Here is a 22,889-nt window from a genome sequence, read left to right as displayed (position 1 = left end):
AGACAACATGGAAAAGTTTCAGAAGAGTCCAATGCAAGCGCTCCCAGGGGTGCAGACTGATGATAGCATTTGAGTGCTATATCATCAAAATGAGGCAGAAAAAAATGCTAATGTAGCCAATCTCGCCCTATTGCCATACCCCAGTTTTGATTTTATAAATGTAAACCTTCAATTCAATTCATAAATTTGTTATTCATGACTAAACCCTCACTTGTTAGATTAGTAAACTGGAATTTATTTCCTTAGTCGGCTGAATCTCGAGCTCAATGATAGCTCTCTGCTGACATCTTGTGGCCTTCCTTAGATTCCTGGCCATGCTGTTTTTGTGACACAATTGCCTCTTTGACTATTTAATGGGTTATTATAGCACGATAAAGTTCTTTAAAGGTCATTATTAATGATTTAGAGACTACAGATTAACATTTGGGTGTGGAAAGTATATCACCGCATCATGTGTTTATGACTTACCATCTCGAAGTCCTGTTTGTTTCTTGGGGAGATGACGTAGAGCTGTACCTTCTCTAATTTCATCCATTCGTACTCACTAAAATACCCATGTGACCCGTGTTTTGTTTGTTAAATGGAAATACCTCAAAGTGGGGTCACCAGCCTCCAAGGACCACATAAGTAGCCTTGGTCTAAAAATAGCTCAGGAGTAATGGGACATTAGTTTCTCGGAATGTCGTGACAATGTTATGGTAGATTTAACACAAAAAAGACATTTTTACATTGATTTCAGTTTTTTATTTTAAAAAAATTACAAACAGCATTTCTTGTGTTGACTTCCCAGCTTGCGTTCCACGCTCAGATGCATTGATCCACGGTTTTATAACCGATTTCAAATGGTGCTAGAAGGACTCTAGTGGGGGCTCTATGCACCATAGGAAATCAGTTATCTGGGAGTGGAGAATAAGGAACATGGAAAGGCTGTCCAGTGTTTGAGCGTTGACCTCAGATGCAACCTCGTGGTGGGAAGCTGTGTTGCTGTCCCCAAGAACACTGATTTCAAATGGTGCTAGATAGAGGCAACGTACATCTAAACCACCATGTGAAACCAGCTTCTGGAGGCGGACAGGGAACTGCCACACTCAACCTAAAGTGAAGACGTGTGTTTAAAACAAACATACTGGTGGCTTTGTCTTAATAGAGCATTTTTAGTTTTATGCTAATCATTAATGCTAAATGATGATCATTTTTAAGATTGCCATGTACAGTATCAATACAGAGGGTCGCCTTTAGGTGTCACCAAAGCCCTTCAAAATGGTCATCAAGCGATGCGGTGAATCCATTTCGATTCCAGGGTGGGTGAAAAGTTACGGTTAAAACTGGGAAAAAGAAAATATAAATAAATATCACATTTAATGAAACAAGAAATTTAATTTGTGAAAATTAGAGATAAGAAAAAGCTAAGCTTAATTTTTATTCACGATGTAGTAGTTTAAAAAATATATTTTTCTCGAATGGTGTTGTCAATGTTGTTCAAACCCAATTTTCGCAACAATAACAAAGAAAGGACAAAACCTTCTGACGTTTTGCGCCGTTGTGGGCGTGAACACAGCCCATTTAAGCGTAACAGTCTTTGACATAACAGAAGTACAAAACTAATTGTGTCGGTTTTGACGCACCTTCTTCCCGGATCGTTCGTGTTTTTGTTTGAAATTGACCCGAACATTACGTAAGGGTCAGGTTGATGATGGACCTAATTAGAAAAAGGGACAAAGGGGTGTAATAGGAAATATTGTGTAAATGTGTGTGTGTAATTGTGAGCCGCTTACAGTAAAACGGGTTGTTTAGTTAGTTCTCTGCCAATAACTCCCCCCCACACACACACGAATAAAACACCCCCCGAGACCACTTTGTATTACACTACTTGTTTTCAATCCGACATACTTCAGAAGACCACAGAAGAGTGACTCAGAAAACATACATCATTAAAAATGACACACACACACAAACAGGCCGCAAAAAAAACCAAACATGAAAATCCCCAACTTCCTTTTTAGAGTCTCCAATGACGAGTGACGGTCAAGAGGATTTGAATCTCTCTTATCGGTCTGTGACTTGACAAAACCACCTCTGGCCACAAAGTAATCGTCAACGGCCTTCTTGACGTCAAATGGCCGTGGGCGTTTTTTGTTTGAAAGTAAAGACGAGTAAAGAGGGATCAGCGTCATGGCGGAGGAGGGGGTGATCTTCACAATCCCTTTCTACTTAATGCTAACTCGTGTGCAACGTGTGAGTCACTTGTTGAGTCACAAATTTGTGTTGATATAAATTGATACTTCGGCCAATCGTTCTGCCCGAAACATTTGGTTTGTATATGCTGTAAAATAAGAAAAAGTTGACAGTCTTAAAAATCTTGACGATCACAAAAGTGACATCAATGCTAACACAAAAATAAAACTAAATATTACCAAGCAGGAAATGATATCAAAGCAGGCTTATGTCTGCACCTTTTTTTTTTTTTTTTTAAAGGTCAGGTATCAAATTTTAGAATGGATTTGATGTTCATCAGATATCCTTCAGGAACTGAATGGCATACCAGTGGAAATTCCCTTCTTGTTAGCTTCTTAGAAGGACAATAGCAGTGTTTTGGTCCAAGTTTCTAATCATCTTACACCCAACGCGCATAACAAAAGTCCCTATGTGGGTATGACTGACTTAAACAAACATACAGTATCTCCCTTTCATTTCTCGAGAAGGTGTGGTGTCCTACTTTAGCAGTGACCAGTTTAAAAACGTGAGAGCATTCGCACCTGAAACACTACATTAATTCGTCACTCTTTCAAAACAGTATATTTCCATTATTTTTACTTTATAGCAATTTCTTCCCGATCATCACATAAAAAGAAATATGCGTACCGTACTCACTTTTGTGAGAAGCCTCGATCGCCGTCCACTAGGAGTCATCAGAAGACTTTTAACGCCGCGCTCGCCTCGATCCCCAACTTTCCCACGTCCCGCACGCAACCTCGTGTGTCGTCTGTGTACCGTTGCCTCAGTGACTGTGACGCGGAATACTTTACGGCAGCGAGGTTTGGCGAGGAGCCTAGTGGCTCCTCTGGCGGGAAAACTGGGGTGTTAACTTCTTCACATGGATAATCCAATCGAGTAAAAACATTAGCGGTAAAGTCCGATTTTACTCACCGAATACGTAATAAAATGCGTTTAGGTGATGTCTCCTCCGGTTTCATTTTTCGCCCCAAATCCAAATTGTTGTTAAACCTAATTAATTGCCAGGCTCACAACCTGACCTACACACTCTTTTCACACTCTGGTGTGTGTCCTGTCTTACAAAACAAAGTGGGTGTGTCTCTCTTGAATCAAGCCCAAAAAATGTGCGTCAAGAGGAGGAAGCACACACCCACATTGACGATAGATGCCTTCGCTTGCATGCGGGCATGAAATATTTCGCTTGAAAATAATATTCGCGCTTCTTTTTTAATATTAAGAAAGTCGGGACTCACCCCACACCCAACCTGGAACGAAAAAAGCTACCACGCCACTCTGAGGCTAAATGAAGCAGACTTCAATGTACTGAATGGTAAATAGGAGAGGAACTTCATAATAAGAGCTCCCCACGTCTCCATGGTGACACCAGAGGCAAAGAGCCAGTCGGCCCGAGCGACGCTCCCCCCTCGATGTACACCCGCAAGGCAATATGGGAAAAAGGGATGGAGTCTCGCGGACGAGTGTCACAACAAACATTTACTCTCCTTGACCTCGCACGTACGGAGTTCCGAGGTCAAGGGCGAGTAATTCACCGGCCTTGAGATACAAATCCAGCACTATTAGTGAGGAGATGATCCTGCAACTTTAACAACTGGAAGAATTCAGATTAATGACTTAAGAGTTGACACATTTAACTAAAACTTTAATTTGGGAACGGGGAGTTATTTCAGGGAGGAAATGGGTCACATGTGGAAATCCACTGTTATAGTGCCGTCTACCAATTACAGATGGTGATCTGTGGTCACACTCGTGTTCAACTACTTCCTGTCCTCCAAAATTAAGTTGCTGACGGCGCCGTTGTGGTGATGGCGATAATTTCGTGACCACAAACAAGTAATTGAAATTGTATCTCGATGTAGTACAATACAATTCGGGAGGTGGGGGGGATTAAAATATCGTGTTTCGTTCAGCGTTCAAAAAGTAGGATCATGTCAACACATGGTCGAGCCTTTTTTTCGCATATTCCTGTAATCTGTCATTAAATATTTCCACCACACATTTGTTAGCAACTGAGTAGATAAATCACATCTTTCATTTTTAGCAAAAAGATTTCATAGGAAATAGCTGAACTTTTTTTTTCGTCACGGGCGTGGATCAGCTGGTACGGTGACTTTCGAGAAATGAGATGATTGCTTTGACCGGCAGAACATAAATAGATAAACAAGCGTGTGAGATAAGCCAATGAATAAAATTTTGATTGACTGAAAAATACACCTATGGGTTCATGAAGCACATTTGAAGCTTCATTTTCCCCCAACGATACTCTAAATAAATTAAATAAATAAATACTGTAGACTGTGCAGTTGTGTGTGTACGGGCCAAGAGCGTTTGGCATGCTGACTCATCTTACGCAAGGCCATTAAATGTGGCATTTCGTGAAGCATGACTCTCACTCACTGGGTGACAGATGTGGGTAAAACAACAGGAAGTGACTTGCTCAGAAGAAATTTTCATGCACACACACACATATTCATCATCATACTTCTAAAATAACACGATTATATACACTGCTCAGCATGACCCTTCAACTCATTACCGCAGATGTGACCCTGGTCATCTGATACCCTTGTGGTTAGAATTTTTTTTTCCCCTCCACAATTCCGAGATGTGTCATACGTAGTGGGGGAATTCATGTTTTTCTTCACCTTCTGAAAGTAGTGGACAGGTTTGTGCCAACTATAACTAAGCTAGTAGAACTCTTCTATCCGGCCATAGCTTTGTCTAATGTAAAAACTAGTTTGCCGCCATCTAGTGGCACTTATTTTTCCTCATATTAAATATTCACTTAAACAGACTAAGCTGTCCTTCCAATTTAGTGACGTCCAAGTAAAAAGGCAAAGTTCACGGTGAAAAGGCCATAACACACATACACACGTGCACACACAATCAAACACACACTTTTTTTTTTTTTTTTTTTACAACAGGTAGGATCATGCTACCCGCCCACATGCGCATTTTTCTCGTTCCACAGCCAGGTAAACAATTTGTTTCGAAAGGTAGACGCGCAATAAAGCTCGAACAACACTCACACATTATTACGCAATGCTCCCTTGATGCTCGGATTCGTCAGAATTATCACAGGGTTCGTTTATTATTCAAATTAGACGCGCACACACATTCAGACCTTCATTCCAGAAGTGCGTCATTCCAGCCTGGCCTGCTAATTTGAGCTTCGTACACTAACCTCCAAGCGAGAGAGAGAGAGAGAGAGAGAGAGAGAGAGAGAGAGAGAGAGAGAGAGAGAGAGAGAGAGAGAGAGAGAGCTTACATAAGAAGTCCCTGCGAGATGGACGCCATCTCTTTGTTGGCCGCCCTCGGTTATCAACAGCGCAGCGAGCCGCGCCGTCCCGCAGAGGGGGTGGTTACATCCGTTACGTAAATAACGTTCGGCATAAATAAGCATGTGGCGACATCCACACGTGCTCCAGACAGGCCACCAGACTCGCCTCGCATCCTCACAATCGATGTAGTCGCTTTTACCGTAATGCTGTGAATAAACGGAGGTTTCCGAGAATAATGACTTAAGGGAATCCACATTTGCAGATGAGAGGACATGTTGGTGGTCCGCTGTAAATACCGTGAAAATCTATTTCCCTAACCTGAGGGGGAAGAGGAGGAAAATAAAATTAACATTTGGCCACCGATAGAGCATTATTGGTGTGGATCATCTCAAATGTGTGTGTGCGGGATTACTCGGAGGGCCAGGCCGAAGCCAGAAAGCACATTCTTGGCAACGTTCGAGGTTGCCAACTCAGGAACGCAATGTACAAAATTCATATACATCAACACGTATGCAAGGTTGCTCGTCAATAAAAATTAGCACTTAGTTGTTGAATGAGATGGAATATATGAGACGCTCAGCCACTTAGGTGACCTTCAACCGATGAGACGCTTTGTCAAGGAGATGTTATTAGTTTGTGGATTAGTTTGAGTCGTTTTTTTCTTGCATATATCTTAATGCTAATTGCTAGTGAAAAAGACACCATAGATGCTAACGATTAGCATGGATAGCAGCGGCAATATATCGCTTTAAGCACCAAAGATTTGAACACAGATAGCATAACTACTCCCAGGCATATATTCTTTATCCTCTGCGAAGAATGACTTTTATTATTGCAGCTTTCTGAGAGTACTGGTGCCTCTTCTTCGCTTGTGTCTGCATAGTACTTTATTATATTGCCCCCTACTGTCCAAGGGGGAGCACAATGTCTCGTTAGTGGAAGTAGAAATCTCACTGCACTTGGTGTAGTTATTCACAAATAACATTTTTTTTTCCCCCCTTTGGGATTACTTTCAAAGATTTTGCAGTTCAGTTAAAAAAAGGGCCTGAGTAAGCAGTCAGCATGTGGAGATAAGAGGACTTTTTTTTTTGAATGAATGCCAGAGTTCAGAAGTTGCATTACGTCTCGTAAGTGTCGTAAAGTGTGCAGTTGATCTGAGGGGGTGTCGGGTTACACAATACAGTATCTTCCTTCCCCGAGGCTTTTTGTAGAAGCGAAATATTTGCACACACACGCGAATAATGACGCATAACACACGTGCCTGAGCCATCTTCACGAGAAACACTTCCTAAATTACTCACTTTAATATAAATAGATTTTTTTTTCTGATTCAAAAGGGTACACTTTAATTAAAGCTGCAGTTTTGTTCTATTGGGAAAAATTAAAATAAAGAGTAAATGAAAAATTATCATCTGACCACAGATATGCACTTATTTAATGAAGCAGACCTCATAGAAACGTCCAAGCTGACATTTTCACGAGGCTCCATATTTTAAACGGGGCATTTAAGGCATTTACAGGCTCGTAAAAGTGGAAAGAAATCAGGGCTGGGATCAAGTTTTTCAAGTTTGGGGTTTCGAATGTGATAAAATTGAGATTTATTGCGAAACGTTCTGAAGAGCGAAAGCCGCGCGCTCCTCGGAGAGATCCGGCGGCCAATTGCAGCGGCCCAAATTTTAATCTGGACTGGCTGTAAATCAACGGCGGACAACTAGCAGGCAGTCCGACGATTTCACAGTGGGACGTATCGTGTTTTGAAGGCCCAGCTGTGCACTTGCATGACTGGACACTTGTGGACGATCGAGTCTCAACGGAGCAGCTGATGCACTGAAAGGAATGCAAGTTTTAATCTTTAGCATTAAGCTAGCAGTAGGCAAAGTTAGCTGCTTGCGTTAAATACACGTGCAGATTAATTCTCCTTGTTTTATGGTGCTCATAAATTTTTTGGGGAGTCAATGCAAAAAAAATTAGATAGTAAAATAAATAGGTCACCACAATTAACATCATGCACAATAGAGAATAAACACAGAATTTATATTAAAAATAAATAAATAAAAATATTAATTATGCGTTTATATTTTAAGAAATAATTTCATAAAAATCCCCATTGTTCAAGATGTAAAAAAATATATATAGGATACATGCTAATTGTTAGTATGCTAGCTAACGAGATGAATTACGTCTCCTGCCAGCGCTGGAAGTGTTTCTCTACTCAATCGGGGTTATGTTAACCACAACCGCAGCACAAACATGTTTCCGTTTCTGTACACAGGACATCCACCCATATGGCGTCCAAAGCTCTGTCTCATCTTGTCTGGCAAGCACCCGTGCAGAGTTACTCGGGCAGCATTTGCATGCCGGATACATACTTCTTGATTTTCACGGTCTCTTATGTAATCTGTCTTCCTGCCTCTTGTAATCAGTGCCCCCAAATGTGAGCTGCTGTTTGGGATCAGTTTGAAAATATTGCACAAAATGTCTCTCCTGGCCCTCGATACGGCACGTTGCGGCTCCGCCTCTGCGGACTGGAGAGCTTCTAAAGAAAGGCGCTCAGTCACTGCAGGTGCTCAACACACACATAAAACACACACACACACACACACACTCCTTTCCATTTATGCAAATACAACGCTGGCTTTTTCTGCGCAAAGAAAATGCGCAATTCATCAATTTTGCACCTTATTAATGGTGCAAATTAAAAACATTTGACATCATTACAATACTTGAAAGTCAGACGAGACCTTGACTTCCATCTTCCTCATTAAAAAGAGGTGAAATGTCATAAAAGCAAACTATTCTAAAATTCCATTTTTCTTCTAGTTAGCAGAAGCTAATCTCTTGTTGCTTATTTCAGAGATTTTTTAATAATAATAAAAATATTATAATAAAAGTCCTACTACACTAATTTTTTTTTTTTTTTACTCCTACTCAAGTACATATTACGAGTAATTTTTACCCGACCAGCAGACCGGGTGGCATGCCTCGTCCCCTGACATGGGCTCTAATTGAAGTGAACAGTAGCTTGGCCCTCTCCTGCTGTGCCCTGCCTAATGCCATTAGAGAGGATCTGAGCCCGTGGCGGTGCGTGTGTGTGTCCACACACACGTCTGTTTGTGTTCACGATTTAATCAAACACTAATCCCCATTCATACAACAATAGCAATGTTAAACGTACGTGCATATGGAAAGCCGAGAATATATGCTACGCTAAGTTAGCAACCGTGCAGATCAAACATGCACAGCCAAGAGGCATGTATTACTAAATTCAACCATTCCCGTCGTCCGGCTACTGTGAATGAAACAGCAATTCTTGAATGGATCACACACACACACACACACACACACATATGCACACACACGCATGTATTTATGCAGTCGGTGTTAATGCTATCAGTAACACATTAGCCCGCAGGCTAATAAAACCTCGAAAAGTCGCATATTTTGATTCCCCAAAGCCCGGGCACCGACTTAAAGGACACACACACATACACACACACACACCCAGAGGCTGACAGGGCAAGCATTATGTAACCAACAGCCATGAGTTGCCGTGGGAACAAGGAAGAAGTGAGGCGGTGGGAGGTAGAGGGACTTGGGCCAGAGAAAAAGACAAGAATTGTATTAAATAAAAAAAAAAAGAAAAGAAGACATCCGGTCGCCTTCCCCTGTCATGTTCAATTTAAATATTAAAAGCAGTGATTCACGATATTGGAATATTTTAATAATATGAATGTGGCTTTCATGTGTTTTATTTATTTTCTATATGATATACAAAATACATGCATACCTATTAATATTAATTATATATTATATTTCATCCATCCATTATCACTCTATTTTTATTTGATTGTTATTATTTTGTTGCAAAAATACTTCATTCATTTTTTATGTATTGTATACTATATAAATAATGATTATCCTAAAAATAATTTTGATTATGATAGCACAATTAAATGACTTTTCTTACTTTCACAAGAGCGGACAGGACAAGATCCACAAATACAAGTAATACAGAAAAAAAATACACAATCACAACACCACTAAATTCCTAGTAAGCAAAGCCACGAGAACTGCGGTGTCATCTGCCATGCCCTCCTACAGGGTAGAACCGGTCCGGCTGGTCTATTCGGTTCTGGTCACTGGGGAAACCGATGCTATGGAGAGTCACCTGACCCTCCTCCTCATACCTCCCTTTCCCTCCTCCATGTGCTGGACAAACACAGATGATAGACCAAAGAAACTCTCCCATGCAGGCCGGACACCGAAACGGATGTATAAACACGCTTAAGTAAATCCGAAAGCAAACGGGGACAATCCGGTAGCAGACTACATTTGTCGGGGTTAGGGTTAGGGTCGCCTTGACTCTGTGTCTTTGCATAATGGCAATTCGTTTTCATCCAATCACTGCCCATAAAAATAAACCTTAAACGCCACCCCCTTCCCAACTTTGAACTTTCAACGCCCTCTGACAAACACCACCGAGGAACCCCCCCCCTTTTTTTTGTTGACCTTCTGCACCAGTTAACGCACTTAAGGAAAAAGGTCGCCGTGATCTCCGGGCCAAGGAAAAGAAACACTTCCTCTCGTCGACAAGTGGTTTTGAGTGTCATGTACAGACGCCAGACGGCATGGGAAACATGACACACGCGAGGCCTTCTCTCTTTAATTCCTCGCTCGCTCGCTCTTTCGCTTTTCCCATCTCGAGCTAAACAAGACACTGGAGAATAGCTAACATAGCAGCGCCGCTTCATGTGACACTCCCCCTGTGCCTTTGGCCTACTTAGCGCCGGCGCTGAAGCAATCTGTCTCTGCTCTAATATTATCCCCGCATCCACGCCGCAACCTTTAACATCTCCAACTTCCCGAATCTGCTAACAACAAAACTCAGCTTTGCTTTGCTTACCTTTTGGCTTTGACAGCAGAGGAACACTGCAGTCTTTCCATTCTCGCCAGATATCAACTCGAAAGTGATTCTGGATCTTCGCCGACTCTACCTGACGTCGATAGCGTCCGTCAAAGTAACTCTCGGATCGCAAACACGAGTGCGTCGGCTTGTTTTTCTGCCGCCCCTGTTATATATTGCGCAGCTTGGAGCCGGGCCAGTCTGCCTGCCGAGTCACCCTCCATCCTGCGGGCTGCGCAAGAATCGAATCCGCCTCTTGAGAGCAGACCCATTCTGGGTATAATGTATCAAAACAAAGACAAAAAGATTCAATAAAGCCATGCATTGTATAAAAGTTACTTATATAACAAACTAAAATAACTCATGCCTCACATGACGCCACTTTCTCTATCGATAATTCATTCTTTCGTTTTAGGACATGGTTACAGGCATGCTTACCCAATGTCAATCATAGGTCATGTTTAGAATCTGGTCTAAGACTTCTGATCTTGGCACCAGAAAGTTCAAGATTTGAAGTCTAATTATTGTCCAAGCTATCATGAAAAGTTCTCAGTCAGCATTTTGTCTTCGGACCTAAAACTCATAGCAGGACCACCGATTGGTCGGTTCCAGTTTTTACGCAGACATCTTATAGGTTGATGTAAGAGTTGCTGAAAAGTTTCACAGCCAAGAAAGTTCGAGAGGGAAGCGAGCCAGAGCGATGATGAGGTCACTGTGAATAGCAAACCGGGGAAAGTTGGCTCCCAACTGGAACAGGCCAAGCTCTGAACAAACACAACCTTGTGTCACTACTTTTATAGGGAGTGGGTGGGTAAACACATTTCATAATCGAACGCAAACTCGGCGCCAAACCGCCAATGACTCATTCGCGTGTTTGCGATCATCACAACAAAGCTAGCGGTCAGCAAAAATGGTTTTATTTTGCTGCGTCCTGTCCTGTCACTCATTCCTCGACGCCGCCTTCCCTTTAAGTCCGCCTCCTGCGTCACTTCCGCTGGCTGGTCATGTAAACACAAGCTCTCGCAGTCACATGGGAGGTGCTAATTATGACCGCATAAACCCAGCGGAAATGCAACTTTCACAGCTGGCTTGTTCGAGCTACGCTCACATCGAGACACATCATTAAAAAAATACACCGGAGGAACGGGGTAATGGGTTACACGTTAGCAATCCAAAGGCTAATTTCCAAACAAATGAAACTGATCTGTGCGTGACGCACGCGGGAAGGTCTGCCTTTTGTAAAACGCAACCAGAAGACGGACAAAAGGAAACATGGCCGTGTTGTTTCTCCTGGCAAGTCGGTGCTAATCTGCGGGTTCTATTTAGTCGTTACATGTGGTCACCACATTAGGTACGCCTGCACAATGTCATGCAATACAGGAGCGATATCGTCAAGCATTTTTTAGATTCGAGGTGAACTACTTCATGATGACTGAGAGGTCAAATTAATTTTTGGATTGCAAATAAATTTGCGTCGTGGGGATGACAGGTTTGTTAGGAAAGCAAACATGGCAGGATTAATGATTGTTAACGCCACGGGATTATTTCATTGTTATCACTACTCGGACTTGTTCGGGCGGGTTTTGTTACTTTGTTTACAAGCGGAATCTTGGAACACAATTGCTTCATTCCAAGTATTTTTGATTACCAAAATATACATGAGTGCGTGAGTTTCGACTAAAATAGCAAGACAGAGAGATCAACTATTTCCTCATTTGAGTTTATGTTTGCATAATTGCATTCATAGGCTTGTCACGGTGGTTTGTTGACACAAATGAACACCCGAGTCGCTTTTGGATCACAGCTCGACGGCTTCAAAACAACTCAAATCACAAGAAATCACGATAAATATTAAATACTGTGTTTAAATATCAGATTTGATTGTTACGCATTGACAGACTGCAATTCAGCAAAGTGACCTCCACCAAGGCAAAAAAAATTGGTAGGGATGGGCATGTGATGACATTTCCTTGATTGATCATGGAAAAAAAAACTTCCCAATAATCTCTCCACAAGGGGGCGCAACTTCTGCATACAAACGCCAATGATGTGATTCTTTTTCATAATGTCAATAGAAAAGTATGGAATTCACGGTGCAGCCCCACATCTCGCACATATCTCTACAATCCATAGATACATCTATCAATCTATCTATTGATCTATCTATTTAGCGTCTACTTTGCGGAACAACTTCTCTTTCACTCAGAGAATCACAAGTTCTACTTAGTGACTTATTATTGCATTATTTCCACTGGACACCGTTAAGTTAATTTTTGCTTTAATTGAAATGTCAAAAAAAAAAAGCTTGCGGACGCCAACTTGTTCTTGGCGGTCCGACCTCGCGGATGATTTCAGTATATTCCCACTCATGCCCACGGCAGTCACGCTTAATGATCAAAACACGCGTCCCCCCACGACCCCCCCTTTTCTCCCCCTCTTATTCCCACTTGTTTACTCCCATTTCGATGTGCGCAACAGCACCTGGAATGCGGACACTGGTGGCGAACGAGAGAATGAACACGTAATCTCCCCGTGTGGGAAAACTAGTTCCTTATTAAAAAGCAAAGCGAAATAAAAGCCCACTGTCAAGGTATGCGCAAACGCACCTGCGCCAGAAGCGCACAGCAGCCTGGCGCACATCAGCGAGGAGAAATAACTTCACTCACACTCAATCGGCGCTGCTCCGGGACCGCGATGTTTCCTCCGTGACATTTTTTTTTCCTTCTTTTAAAGCGCGTCACAGCTGCTGACAGGTGTATTGTATAACCGACAAGTCCACGCGTCTAGCGTTCCGGATCCTCGTGAAATGACTCCGCGCGTCCCCCCCACCACCTCCAAGCCCAAGAAGAAGAAGTGGCCTCGCTCCCTCGCTCGCTGTGTTCCTGCCCGGTCATGATATCATGTCCATGTGACACGCTCGGGCCTCCGTCAATGGCAACTTAAAGGGGCCTCCCACGTGATGGCTTCTCGCAAAAAAAGTGGTATTAAAACCAGAAGAAAAAAGAAAAAAAACTGATAGCACCTGGGCCGGTGGGCTGTGCTTTTACCGGAAAGATGATGACGAGCGTGTGATGATGTCACCTCGAGCAATTGCAAAGATATGACGCTGTAACCATGATGAGGATGATGAGAATTTGGCTGGATCGGGATTATTATTATCATCCGACGTGAAGACAAAAACAAGGATGCTTGAAGAAATACGTTCTCATTATAGCATCCAATTACCACTACTAAAAAAAAATCGTGATAATACCCGGGAACCATTATTATGCATAATACTTACAATATATAAATAATAATTTTTAATTTTGAGACTCCTTACCCACATAAAAAAATAAAAAAATGCAGTATCCTCCTGCTATTAAAAATACGAATTATTAGAAATATTTACTAATTAGTATACACTGCTAATCTGCATTGCATTTAGTTTTTATTATCACTCAGTAATATACAATCTATACTCTTTCTGGCCAGGTGCCATAAATCCCATTATAGAGCATACATTATTGCATGCAATGCAAAATATTGTAAATGATATTTCCTATTCAAGTAAACACCGCCTCCATCTTATACTTTGATATTTGAACAAGATGCAAGATAGAATTACAGAGCGAGAGAGTGCATTAAAGTAATGCAAAACTGACACTATAATGGCAAGTTTACTGAATTTACTCGAGGAGGTCTGAGCACGTCCCCGAGAAGAAGTGGTGCATGGGTGGGGGGGTCGAGTGATGCAGGAGATGAGTCGTGCCTCTGAGTACAATAAAATGATGTAGAGGGGAGCCATTTAACGGGAATAGAGTTATTAGTCATCCGATGATGCATCTAGAGTGTTTGCGTCCACCGACTCAATATTTCATAGAAGGCTGACATCACCCTGAAAGTCTCTTTACAAAACTGACATTTATTGAAACTCAAAACCAGGACACAAAGCAAGACATTTCATCGGCAGTACAGTTCTAGTGAATATAAAAAGTCTTTTCACACAGTTGTACGTGCATGACGCGTGTCTTTCGCCGCCATCTTTGTCAGGGCAAGTCAGCTGATTCCGTGAATATAGTGCGTGCGTTTATTTATTTTTTTGTATTAAAGCCCTACAACACGTCAGAATTCCTAACTATCGCCAATGTATACTTATTTAACTAGTTTGTTATGAATGTTCATAGAAAAGCTCTATACTTGACGTGTGTGTGTAATAAAATCATTTCATTACAGAGTACAAATATGATTTTTTTTTATTGTTTACGTGGTTGTTTTAAGAGATGCTGAAGAGTTTTAATGTATTAAATATAATCAACATAATAGGGAATATGGTGTTATATTGCATATTATTTGAAGTAAAAAAGGTGCGGTGTGTCTTTTAGTGCTAACGCGCTTAGCGCGCCCCCTGCTTGTTCTTTTTTCTCCCCCCCCCCTCCCCCCTGCAACAAGATGGCTGTCGTTCCAGAAAGCAGGGTTCTCACGTTCAGCGTTTTCAAATGGAGCTCTTACTCCTCCACGTATTTACCCGAGTGAGTAATTTCCATATTCGTTTATCCGCTGTCTGCATATAGGCCCTTGTGAATTGCTGTGAGCGCTGACTTAGTTGGCTTGCTAGCCTTACTCTTCGTTTTATTATGCAGGCTAGCTAGCATTGGCTAACGATGCTAGCGATATTTTTCGGAATGATTTGTGGCAGATTCTCGGTCCAAATCATACTCAATGTCAGTTTAATGTCTTCTCTGAGAATTAAATATTCAGTCTGTGACAGTACGAGGCCAAATATTTGTTTCTTCTGCTTTATTATTTGGATTACGACTATCGCTTCAACGGTATTATCGTATCAGTGTATCCTTTCCTGTTTACTGCACTTTTTATTTTTTGTCTCTTGACTGCATTTTCAATAAATATCAGTCGCAATATAATTAACAAAAGTAAAATGGGCGATTATGCATGAGGAAACAAAAAATCCCAATACACTCTACAAAAATGTTTACTTCTATGGTATTAATGTAGGAGTCTTGTCAATTTATTGCTTCCTAAATCAAAGGTGACAGATTTGCACATGCAAATAAATAAATAGAAACATGATAATAACTTTATCAAACCACAAGATAAACTTAGCCAGTGGTTCTCATACTTTTACAGAAAGTACCACCTAATAAATTCCGTGATGCACAGGTCCCCATAAATCCATATCTGCATTTTTAATATTTAACTTGTTGCTGTTTTAAGGAACATTTTGGTGGACAAACCTAATGATCAGTCATCCAGGTGGTCATCTGAGAGCAACTACCCTCCACAGGTAAACATAATGATGTCCACTTTGTTCTTTGCTTATTTAATTATCAGCCGTTTTCATTTCTATGTCTTCATGTGTCCTTGCAATGTCTCGTTTACCTAGTGATTTTTTTTTTTCTCATCCAAAGCCAAATTGAGCATGCTGTCCTTGTTTTTTGCAGTTTTTAATCTTGAAACTGGAGAGGCCAGCGATTGTTCAGAGCATCACCTTCGGCAAATACGAGAAAACTCACGTCTGCAACCTGAAGAAGTTCAAGGTGTTCGGTGGCATGAGTGAAGAAAACATGACCGAGCTTTTGTCCAGGTGAGCTTGATCTGCTAACAAATATTGGATAATATGAAAATTTTATTTTGTTAAGGTTAAAGGGAGCAGATTTTTTTAATTATTATTTTTTTATTCCCTTTGCCAGTGGCCTTAAGAATGATTACAACAAGGAAACGTTCACCTCAAAGCACAAGATTGACGAGCAGATGTTTCCCTGCAGATTTGTCAAAATAGGTAAGGAGCCATCCGTGTGCTTGGAACTCTAATGTTGACTTTCTCAAGCTGGTTCATGCAAATTTTTCTACCCTCTGTCCCTCAGTGCCTCTGATGTCATGGGGTCCGAGTTTTAACTTCAGCATCTGGTACATTGAGCTGCACGGGATCGAGGATCCAGATGTTGTGCAGCCCTGCCTTAACTGGTACAGCAAGGTAAGATGTGGACAAATACATCTATTTTATTCTTACTTTTCATTTTCTGCTTTAAAATGTTGACACTTAAATTATGTCAAGTGCAGAAAATATTTTAGTATTTTTTTTTTTATATTCTTTTACGTTTCCTTAGTCAACAAATGAGCTCAGATTGAATCTCCAGCTCCCTCTGCTGGTCTCGTCTAGTTACTACTTCTGAATATTTAAGTTCAAAGAAAGAATTCCTCGAAAATCATATTATTTACCTAAAGTTGCTTTCAATTCAGAAGATTGTGGGCATTGAGTTTCAAGTGTCCTTCCTTTTTTTTTTTTTTTTTTTAATGTCATTGCAGTACAGAGAACAGGAAGCCATCCGCCTTTGCCTGAAACACTTTCGTCAGCACAACTACACGGAGGCCTTCGAATCACTCCAGAAGAAGACGCGCATAGCACTCGAACACCCCATGCTCACCCACCTGCACGACCGGCTGGTGCTGCAAGGCGATTTCGACGCCTGCGAAGACCTCATAGACAAAGCCGTTCGAGGTTCGACCCCCGATTCTCGGGGGGGTCCTTATTTCCGTCCGCTTCTTGCGTGCGCTGATGCCACTTCTCTCTCCATAGACGGTTTGTTCAACCAGTATATCAGCCAGCAGGAGTACAAGCCCAGGTGGAGCCAGATCATCCCGAAATGCAACAAAGGTACAAGCGCCCAAGAAATCAACAGGGACGACGTGAACAGTGAGGCCATCTATTAAAAGCTGGACTTATCCAAACATTTCAGTGTCATGTCAAAGCTTTGACGCTAAAACAATGTCGTCTTCCTTTGTGTGTGTGTGTGTGTGAACCTTCAACCTCCCATCCCATTCTACGCCATCCTCCCACTTTCCGCCCCACATCCCATACTCACATGCCGCCTTTGTACCCGCCTTCCTCTGCTCTCCGCAGGCGATGGTGACGACAACAGGCCGGGGATGAGGGGAGGCCATCAAATGGTCATCGACGTTCAGACTGGTGAGAGCGCACGCGAGCCCTGTTTTAACTGGGCAAGGCACTCATTTCCTCCTCCGCACGACTCTCGCCACTCGGATTGAATCGAACGATTCTGTGTCAGCTGGTGGTTCATGTGCACTTCCCTGCGTGCGAGTGAGCGAGTGACGCATTATTGTGTGCCCAGCCAAGAGAAGGGTTTTGTTTCAGAAAGGCAAACATTGACCTTTTGTCTCCCTTCTACTCGAGGATGTTTACACGAGTTCGATTTTCAAATGTTTTGAAAAGCGAGACGGCTCAGAGAGCATTCCTTTTCGAGCCGTTAAAAAGGATTCCACCATTGTTTTTCCTCAAATAAACGATTTTAAATTTCCTACTGAGAAACAACCTTCAATTTTGCAGTCCGAATTTATTCCTTTGGGAACTTTTGCAGCAGTTCACATGACGTTAAATCACTCGGCATTATTATGAGTTGAACGAAGCGTTTGTGTCCTGCAGAGACTGTGTACTTGTTCGGGGGCTGGGATGGCACGCAGGACCTTGCTGACTTCTGGGCTTACAGCGTTCAGGAGAACCAGTGGGTCTGCATCTCTCGGGACACAGAGAAAGAGGTAAGCACATGACGCTCCAAGTTGGGAAGCCAAATAGCGTCTTCCAAACTAATGAGCCCGTGTTGTCTTCCAGAGCGGCCCAAGTGCTCGTTCCTGCCATAAGATGTGCATCGACTCCCAGAGGCGCCAGATCTACACGCTGGGCCGCTACTTGGACTCCAGCGTCAGGAACAGCAAGTCCCTGAAGAGCGACTTCTACCGCTACGACATTGACGTCAACACGTGGGCGCTGCTTAGCGAGGACACGGCGGCCGACGGGGGGCCCAAGCTGGTGTTCGACCATCAGGTAACTAAGTGGCTAAAACACACCGAAGAGATATTCTAATTTCGTCGAACCGAACAGATGTGCATGGACTCGGAGAAGCATATGATCTACACGTTTGGCGGACGGATACTGACGTGCAACGGCAGCGTGGAGGACAGCCGCACGTCCGAGCCGCAGTTCAGCGGCCTTTACGCCTACCAATGCCAAGCGGCCACCTGGAGCCTCCTGCGGGAAGATTCGTGCAACGCCGGCCCGGAGGACATCCAGTCGCGTATCGGACACTGCATGCTCTTTCACACCGTGAGTCGGCAAAATGACTCATCCTCCATGATGAGCTTTTCATCAGTTTCTCCTCCCTCCCCTTTCAGAGAAACCGCTGTCTGTACGTATTTGGGGGTCAGAGATCGAAGACCTACCTCAATGATTTCTTCAGCTACGACGTGGACGGAGACCACGTGGAGATCATATCGGATGGCACCAAGAAGGACTCGGGCATGGGTAAGAGTTGAATTGGCCGATATGGTCTTAAAATGAAATATAATTTTTTTTTTTGTGATTCTTTTTTGAAAAATAGTCCCAGGATCAAAGTTGCAAATTTGACACCACTGATTGGTTTTGTAAACAAGCTCCTCTCTCGTCACTGCTATGCTGTTAGCAGGAGCAAGAAAAAAAAAGTTATCCTGACAAATTCGAATTAATTGCTAATATCGCAGTCAGACAATCTGGACCCCTAAAAGATGACAGTGTGCAAATTCATAAAAACAACTGAAAGAAATTGAAGGAAGGAAGCGGGCAGCACAAACAGTTGCGTCTTTGTGTCTTGTAAATCTCTCACTCTCATGTGAGTGAATGTGCAGCGCTGCCGTAGCATCACCGCTGATATCTGTCAACAAAGCAATCCTTTATCCGCACTTCGGAATATTTTGCCAAGTGTAACTCTTGTGCGAGCATGCCTGTGTTGCTTTTTAAACAATGACTAGCGGGCTCTCTCTAAAAAAGTTCAACGATATGATTGTAGTTTTCGTTTTGATGTCTTACCAGTTGCTAAACGTTATTTATTGACCCGTGTGAAAAGAGCCGAGCGGAGGGATTTTTACCGCAAATGAGGTGGTGGGGAGGAAATGAAAGTCAGGCTGAATTTGCATTCTGCGCACTCCAGTCGGTCTGGCCTTGTTGCCATGGCGGCGTGCTATTATGTTGTTTTCTTATTTCCGAGCCTCCAATTCTGCTGCTTTGGAATTTTTTCCCTCTCATAGTTTTTTTAAATAGCTCAAAGCATTTATCCCAGATTGAGTAACGATTGTCGAATTATTGCTCCCCCCCCCCTCAAAGTACCGATGACAGGCTTTACCCAGAGGGCCACCATCGACCCTGAGCTCAACGAGATCCACGTGCTGTCGGGCCTCAGCAAGGACAAAGATAAACGCGAGGAGAACGTCCGCAACTCCTTCTGGATCTATGACATCGCCCGCAACAACTGGTAGGGCACGCAGAAAGCTCCCCCCTGAATTTGTGTGTGTGTGTGTGTGTGTCCTGTATCTGCACTCACCGTTTTTGAGTGGTTGGGAAAGTACAGACCGTCCTCAATGTTCCAGCACATTGATTTTAGCTGTTCTTAATCTCCCCGAGGCCATTCAGCGAGACTTTTTAAGCGGATATGTGCTCATTAATCTTTCAACACGTGTGTTGTCATTTGTTATCACCACCCGAGATTTACAAATGATACCTATTTATCTTCCGAGTTGGATTTGAACTACTAGGGCTTTTTCCACAAGTTTCATTTATGCTAATGAGCTTCCTCTCGGTCGATTTCCAAGGTCATGTGTGTATAAGAACGACCAGGCAGTGAAGGAAAACCCCAGCAAGGTCCTGCAGGAGGAGGAGCCGTGCCCGCGCTTTGCTCACCAGCTGGTCTACGACGAGATGCACAAGGTTTGGCGTTCCCTTCCACGCACCGTCGCACAACATTTGTGGGAAATATTGACAACATTACCGCTGTGCAATTTTTTTCAAGATTCCAAAGAGTCATCGGTTTGTGTTTGCAGGTGCATTATCTGTTTGGCGGCAATCCAGGCAAGTCTTGCTCTCCCAAAATGCGCCTGGATGACTTTTGGTCCTTGAAATTGTGTCGGCCCTCCAAGGAGTACCTTCTGCGCCATTGCAGATATCTCATCAGGAAGTACAGGTCTGTGACAAAGTAATTGGTGACTAAATGTATTTTATATTCATTTATTAAAATGATTCAGCAAGGTCTTGCCCACCTCTGCTGTTGAGAAAAACAGATGCTGAGGGAGTCAGCTGCCATCTAGCGACCATTTATCAGAACTGCAACTGTCATTTTTGTTCTGGCCAGGTTTGAAGAAAAAGCCCAATCGGAGCCACTGAGCGCCCTCAAATACCTACAGGATGACCTCTCGCTCACTGTGGACCACACAGACCCCGAGGAGACCAAAGAGGTACTGGATTTATCTTCTTGACAGATATTTTTTTTTCTGATCACTTCAAACGCTGTTGTTACATTTTGTTCCTGCCTGAGATCATTCATCACGATTCGTGTTGCGCTATAGTTCCAGCTTCTGCCCTCAGCTCTGTTCAAGTCCAGTAATGACTTCATCCCCCTGGGTAAAACTCCAAACTCTTCTTGTTCGCCCTTTGAGTTTTTTCTTTTTTTGCGATGTAACAGTTTTAAATGTCATCTAATTGTTCAACGCCCCCAAGGTTTCTCAGACGTAGACCAGACGTACGCCCAACGCACGCAGCTCTTCGACACTCTGGTCAACTTCTTCCCCGACAGCATGACGCCGCCCAAGGGCAACCTGGTGGACCTCATCACGCTTTAGCCCCTCCCGCTGCCCCCCTCCCCTCCCCTGCCTTGCAACACGCCACGACCTCGCCCGCTGGACACAAATGCAAAAGACACAGGAGGACGAGGGAACGACCACACACCAGGTACTTTCTATTTCTAATATCTCCTCCCTTTTACGTCACAATCTGCTGCTGCCACCTTGAAACTGAGACACGTCAAGCCAACACTGTGTTACACTAGAATGGAATAGTGTGTGTGTGCGTGTGTGTGTAGTGATGACCAACTGCCAAGATTTTGTTTTTCCTCTCGCCTCGGTCATTTGCATCCATACTCTGGGCTAACCCATGTTCCAACTTGCCTCTTTTTGAGTTTCAGTTTGGACTCAGTAGAACATGGTTTGTGCAATCAGAGGCCTCTGCCATGTCTACTAAGAGCCAGTAGATGGCGATAAAGGGCCAATCTGATGTCGAGTAAAATAATAGGCTCAATTTTTTTTTTTATGTATGCCGCCTATCATGAGAGAATCTGCGAAAAGAGTCCACAGATTTTTTTTTTTCTTTCTTCCTAAAAGGATTAATATAGTTGTAGCTATAGATTTTTAGTCATAGTGTTATGGTATGCTGCATACCATCTTATTAGTTCCAGTTGCTCTTGAATGGAAATAACCAATTCAAAGATTGAAAACATTTGAAGAATTTTGCAGACATTTATTTCTCTTACACAATTCTGACTAATTGAACCACGGCATTAGAAGGACGGGCACAATTTAAAATCACAATTATATTTTTATTCGCAAGTGTCAAAAAAAAAAAGGCTCACTCAATAATATAACTGCTGCATTAATATGTGTGTGTGCGTGTGTGTGTGTTAGCCGCATTAGCATCAGCGTTGCGTTCGCGTTGAAATGATCTGGTAAAAAGCAGGTATGCAATACAAACGTGCAATCTTGTGTTTTTTGTTGAATCGTAGCACAGAAAAGCACTGAATGGATTAACGGTAATGTTAATTGATTTCTGGGGGGGGGATTAATATGACTCGGTTAGGGAACATGTGCAAAGATGGCCAATTTCCGCGGTTTTTTACCTTATTTTTGGATCGAAAAAAAATATGTGGCCATTGTTTACACATTTTTTTAATCAACTATGCCCTTTGTTTTTGATGTACGTAATCATGCATTTAGTCTCTCGGTATTGTAGCAAAAACAATTTGGAAAAAGAAAACGATACAATAATTGTTTGTCATTTTTGCTTCAAATATATTTAGTGGAAATTTATAGCGAGTTACGATTCATGCCCTTAATTGAGTCGTGTAGTGCAAATTAAAGCTTTGTAAATGAACTAAGCATAATTAAAAAATAAATTCTGCTAATGTTTTGACTTTTTTCCCCTCACTCCAAAATCTTCCCCCCCAATATTTAGACTTTTTCTGACTTGCATACTCCAGTGTGGCCATTCTAAAAAAAAATGGCATTTGTTTACCGTACTGACGACTTGTCGTCATTATCGCAAGTAGGAGAAGCTACCAGAAGCTTCTTTTACATGAACACTGGTCAGATTTTGTGTTGGAATAGGCTGTGTGTGTTGCCGTGTGTCTGAGAAGAGGGGAGAAAAAAAAAAAAATCAAAAGCACCTTTTTTTTGAAAGCGATGCCAAATATTATTGTTTAATTTCCTCCTCGCTGAACCACGTGGTCATCCATCTCGAGCCCTGAGTGGAACCGGGTAGTTCCAAGCGCGGTACTTTCCGACCTCTCGGCACTCCTCTGTGGAATGTGTAGAAAGCCTTGTAGTATTGCATTGTATGTAATGTAAATAATGAATAAAGATTGTATTTTGTTCAGGTTTTCATA

At 42.5% G+C, this 22,889-nt stretch overlaps 1 protein-coding gene and 1 long non-coding RNA gene across 3 annotated transcripts; one reads left to right on the top strand and one right to left on the bottom strand.

Annotated features, from left to right (window-relative positions):
• Positions 1 to 729: 729 nt before the first annotated feature.
• Positions 730 to 12,798, bottom strand: LOC148379244 (uncharacterized). Its single transcript, XR_015855425.1, has 2 exons — positions 10,855 to 12,798; positions 730 to 10,689 (listed from the first exon to the last, which is right to left on the bottom strand). It is a non-coding gene; the product is annotated as an uncharacterized LOC148379244 (long non-coding RNA).
• A 1,773-nt stretch (positions 12,799 to 14,571) lies between these two features.
• On the top strand, positions 14,572 to 22,889 carry mkln1 (muskelin 1, intracellular mediator containing kelch motifs). Of its 2 annotated transcripts, none has more exons than XM_088367024.1 (18): positions 14,572 to 14,927; positions 15,631 to 15,700; positions 15,858 to 16,000; positions 16,107 to 16,195; positions 16,281 to 16,390; positions 16,723 to 16,915; positions 16,994 to 17,071; positions 17,318 to 17,383; positions 17,858 to 17,970; positions 18,044 to 18,256; positions 18,314 to 18,535; positions 18,604 to 18,733; positions 19,568 to 19,715; positions 20,053 to 20,167; positions 20,281 to 20,420; positions 20,589 to 20,691; positions 20,803 to 20,857; positions 20,954 to 22,889. In XM_088367024.1, the coding sequence occupies exons 1-18, from the start codon at positions 14,848 to 14,850 to the stop codon at positions 21,073 to 21,075; spliced, it is 2,190 nt and encodes a 729-aa protein (XP_088223150.1). In that variant the 5' UTR covers positions 14,572 to 14,847; the 3' UTR covers positions 21,076 to 22,889. The 2 variants fall into 2 exon arrangements, with proteins under 2 accessions (XP_088223150.1, XP_088223149.1); XM_088367023.1 differs by having other exon boundaries at positions 16,994 to 17,110.

The sequence above is a fragment of the Syngnathus floridae genome, chromosome 22 (genome assembly GCF_059516105.1).
Source record: "Syngnathus floridae isolate MCC-2025c chromosome 22, RoL_Sflo_1.0, whole genome shotgun sequence".
In the NCBI taxonomy this organism is placed as follows: domain Eukaryota; kingdom Metazoa; phylum Chordata; class Actinopteri; order Syngnathiformes; family Syngnathidae; genus Syngnathus; species Syngnathus floridae.
The sequence above is the reverse complement of the archived record's forward strand: the minus strand, read 5'-3'. Positions and strand labels throughout refer to the sequence as shown.

Coding starts and splice junctions, on each gene's coding strand:
- mkln1 (XM_088367023.1), top strand. CDS start 14,848: ATGGCTGTCGTTCCAGAAAGCAGGGTTCTCACGTTCAGCGTTTTCAAA. Junction 16,196..16,280: donor CTGCAGATTTGTCAAAATAG/GTAAGGAGCCAT, acceptor TCTGTCCCTCAG/TGCCTCTGATGTCATGGGGT. Junction 17,111..17,317: donor CAACAGGGACGACGTGAACA/GTGAGGCCATCT, acceptor TGCTCTCCGCAG/GCGATGGTGACGACAACAGG.